This window comes from Penaeus japonicus, unplaced genomic scaffold (genome assembly GCF_977035675.1).
Source record: "Penaeus japonicus unplaced genomic scaffold, GWHDUDI00000001_assembly GWHDUDI00000025, whole genome shotgun sequence".
Classification (NCBI taxonomy): Eukaryota; Metazoa; Arthropoda; class Malacostraca; order Decapoda; family Penaeidae; genus Penaeus; species Penaeus japonicus.
The window spans coordinates 28,280,891-28,285,890 of record NW_028234427.1 but is presented as its reverse complement, the minus strand read 5'-3'; the positions used below and the strand labels follow the sequence as shown (position 1 = coordinate 28,285,890).

General features: G+C 29.5%; 1 protein-coding gene across 1 annotated transcript in view; it reads right to left on the bottom strand.

Annotated features, from left to right (window-relative positions):
* Top3alpha (topoisomerase 3-alpha) overlaps nucleotides 1–5,000 on the bottom strand; it is a 42,741-nt gene that overhangs the window by 28,504 nt on the left and 9,237 nt on the right. The window contains exons 5-7 of the mRNA XM_086551759.1: nucleotides 4,677–4,795; nucleotides 3,279–3,449; nucleotides 2,280–2,455 (exon numbers count right to left, since the gene is read on the bottom strand). Of these exons, the coding sequence (XP_086407885.1) occupies nucleotides 2,280–2,455; nucleotides 3,279–3,449; nucleotides 4,677–4,795 (466 nt within the window). The remainder of the gene's footprint in view (nucleotides 1–2,279; nucleotides 2,456–3,278; nucleotides 3,450–4,676; nucleotides 4,796–5,000) is intronic.

Here is a 5,000-nt window from a genome sequence, read left to right as displayed (position 1 = left end):
TTCAAGCGGTCTCTCTCTAAAACAAAACCTATCCTGGAGGCTGGGCAAGCAAATTTATCTCCGTCTGCAATGGGTTAATAAAAATAAAATATAAATATAAATATAAATATAAATATAAATATAAATATAAATAAATATACATATATAGATATAAATATATATATAGATAGATATATAGATATATAGATGTATAGATATATAGATATATAGATATATAGATATATAGATATATAGATATAGATATAATTATAGATATATATACATATAGATATACATTTTCATATACATATACATATACATATACATATATATGTAAATGTACATATACATATATGTACATATATACATAAATACATATATACATATATACATATATACAAATATGCATACATACATACATATATACATTTACACACTTATACATATATACATATACATATACATATAAATATAAATGTAAATATAAATATAAATAAAAATATAGATAGATATATAGATATATAGATATATAGATATATAGATATTTAGATATATAGATATATAGATATTTAGATATATAGATATATAGATGTATAGATATATAGATATTTAGATATTTAGATATTTAGATATATAGATATTTAGATATTTAGATATATAGATATATAGATATTTAGATATTTAGATATATAGATATATAGATATATAGATATATAGATATATAGATATATAGATATATAGATATATAGATATAAAGATATATAGATATATAGATGTATAGATATATAGATATATAGATGTATAGATAAATAGATCAATAGATCAATAGATCAATAGATCAATAGATCAATAGATATATAGATATATAGATATATAGATATAGATATATAGATATTTAGATATTTAGATATATAGATATATAGATATATAATATATAATAAATATAATAAATATAAATATAAACATAAATATAAATACATAAATATAAATACATAAATATGAATATAAATATAAATATAAATCAATATACATATATACATATATACATATATACATATATGCATATATACATATATACATATATACATATATACATATATACATATATACATATATACATATATACATATATACATATATACATATATACATAAATACATATATACATATATACATATATACATATATACATATATACATATATACATATATACATATATACATATATACATATATACATATATACATATATACATATATACATATATACATATATACATATATACATATATACATATATACACATATACATAAATACATATATACATATATACATATATACATAAATACATATATACATATATACATATATACATAAATACATTTATACATATATACATATATACATATATACATAAGTACATATATACATATATACATAAATACATAAATACATAAATACATAAATACATATATACATATATGCATATATACATAAATACATATATACATAAATACATTTATACATATATACATAAATACATATATACATATATACATATATACATAAATACATAAATACATAAATACGTATATACATATATACATATATACATAAGTACATCATATATACATATATACATAAATACATAAATACATAAATACATATATACATATATGCATATATACATATATGCATATATACATAAATACATATATACATAAATACATATATACATAAATACATTTATACATATATACATATATACATATATATACTTATACACTTATACATATATACATATATACATATATACATAAATACATATATACATAAATACATATATACATAAATAGATATATACATATATACATATATACATATATACATATATACATATATACATATATACATATATACATATATACATATATACATATATACATATATACATATATACATATATACATATATACATATATACATATATACATATACATATAAATATTAATAGTAAAAGCAATAAAAAATTCCCACCTGTGCAACCATCACAGAGTAAAAAATGATAAAACAAAACTACAATGGATGGTACACCTTCCTGTTGTCAATGATTTAACAGTTCCTGGCAAGTCTTTCTGTGACATAAAAAAATACCTTCATCCCTGCAACACTCATCCATTTACCCTTCTAAGCACATTATAAAATAATATGAATCAAACAAGACCCCTCTTCCCTCCCTACAATCATCATATGAACTGTAAATATATCAGTACATTCAGTACACCTAGCAGAAACTCACCACAGTGTCAAGAGGCAGTGGTCGCCACTTGCTCTTGCGTTTGGTTGTGATTTTCGTCACCCGTGCTTGGGGATTCTCCTGGCACATCTCAAAAAGCACTTGGCAGGCCAGCTCATCAAATAGGCGGACACGACTCCAGGCAAAGTCTATCACTCCTTCTTCCCCATTGTGATTGACTGCCATGTCAAGAAAAATTACATGAAACATATATGGGCAATGGAAATGGCATAGAATAAACATAGTGCTGTATATATTCATAAATCATAAAATACACTAACATACAAAACTGATATTGTTTTCCTCAACTTCATTTTTATCTTAACCCACTTACGACAGGGGCATTCCAGCTTTGAATGTCCCAATGCCGGGGCGTTCAAATTATTAGGCCTAAATCAATTAAATAGCTGGCACAATACTGTGCCGCCCGGCCACTGGGCTTTTGAATGAGCGGTACAGTACTGTACCACCCGTCCAGAGAGGGTTAATGATTTACTAACTGAGCTGCACCACAAAGCATAACCAGTAAAGCCTGGCTATAAACTCAAACAAAACAACTCTTTATGGAAAATTAAAACAAAAATAATAAAAACAAAACAGGCTATAACACAAAAATAAAACAGTTGACTAGGATGCTGCACTTTGTAAAAAAGTATTATTCCTTTATTTCACTTCTGAACACCTATCAATTCCAAAATATAACAAAAAGACAAGATTGTTTGAATAAATAGCATTCTTAGTGATACAGAAGAGCTGGAATAAGTCACTTTTTCTAAATATCTTGGGACAACAAATGCTGTACTGATTTTTCTTAATGAAAAATGGTTGAGTAAATACAGTACTGATTTTTCTTAATGAAAAATGGTTGAGAAAATAATAAAAAACAAGTAACTTTAACACAGAACACAGATATATCATTGTAACATACATAAGGTATGTTAACATTAAATAAATAAAACTGAACACATGCACTAAAGAACATCTCAAGCTCACTCTACACACCTTTAATCTTCCAAAATTGCTCAGGTATAAACGCCTGAATGGCCTTGTAACGCTCCACCACAAAGCCGAGTGTTGGGAACTGGCAGGAACCGTAGCTTATGAGTGTTTCAGCCAAAGCCTGTGGGAAGACCTTCTGCAGGCGGAGTGTTTGGAAACGTGTAAAGGCTGCTCCTGTGGGGAGGAAAAAGGCATTTACAACAACAAAATTATCCTTTTCCTAAAATCTAGATGAATTTCTCTACATTGAGATATTTGTCACAAAGTAACATCATACATTTATATTGGCTTTAATTTATTTTTTAAATCACAAGACCTAAAGTTGTTTCTTGCAAAAAAAAAGATAGTATCATAGTAGGAGGAAATGTCATCCCCTGCAAATGCATAGAACATGCCTCTTATTTTTCAAGATGTTTTTATCTAACTCACAACTACATTAACTACTCTATACCAAACATAGCTACTTTATATAAAATGTAAAGCAGAATCCTTCTGTCTATAAAAATATAATAGGGACTCTCTATGCCTCAGATACACATATAACTACAATATAACTACAAAATGTAAAGTAGAAGTGGGTGAGGGTGAGGTTGAGGGTGAGGGTGAGGGTGAGGGTGAGGGTGAGGGTGAGGGGTGAGGGTAAGAGTGAGGGTGAGGGTAAGGGTGAGGGTAAGGGTGAGGGTGAGGGTGAGAGGTGAGGGTGAGGGAGTACGGGGTGAGGAGAGGAAGGGAGTGGGAGAGAGGGAGAGTGAGAGGGAGAGGTGAGGGTGAGGTGAGGGTGAGGGTGAGTGTGGTGAGGGTGAGGAGTGAGGTGTGAGGTGTGAGGGTGAGGGTGAGGGTGAGGGTGAGGGTGAGCGGTGGTTGAAGGGTGAGGGTGAGGGTGAGGGTGGAGCATCCGTGGGGGGGTCTAGCTATCTGTTGATCTATCTGTCTATACTAACTCTCTATCTATCTATCTGTCTGTCTGTTTGTCTGTCTGACTGTCTGTTTGGCTGTCTGTCTGTCTGTCTGTCCTTTTGTCTGTCTGTCTGTCTGTCTGTCTGTCTGTCCGTCTGTCTGTCTGTTCGTCTGTCTGTCTGTCTGTCTGTCTGTCTGTCTGTCTGTCTGTCTGTCTGTCTGTCTATCTGTCTGTCTGTCTGTCTGTCTGTCTGTCTGTCTGTCTGTCTGTCTGTCTGTCCATCTGTCTGTCTGTCTGTCTTTCTCTCTTTCTTTCTGTCTCTTCATATGTTTATTTATTTATTTATCTATTTATTCATTTATCTATTTATTTATTCATTTATCTATTTACTTATTCATTCATTTATCTATATATTTATTTATTAATCTATCTATCATTTATTCTTTTATCTATTTATTAATTCATTTACTTGTCTGTTTGTCTGTTCTGTTTGTCAGACTTACCAATGCGCAAGTCTAGCTCACTGCGAACATCCACAGCATCACTCTGCTTCTTGTCTGGCGGCGCAAGTGACTGCAATGCCCGCTGGACTGACTGAAACGTGATCTCTGAGAACTTGGCCCTGAAATATATTTTTATATAAGGGCATGATCCACAAAAAAGTATTGCCATCCAGTGTCAAATCTTTTCCAATATCAGGGAATGATCCACAAAAAATCTCATTATCCCGTATCTTATGCGACACAAAGCCGCAAAGCACAGAGTAGACTTTCATCTATCATATCTATCATCAAGTGGGGTGAAGTCTGAGAGGTTTTAGGATTGGG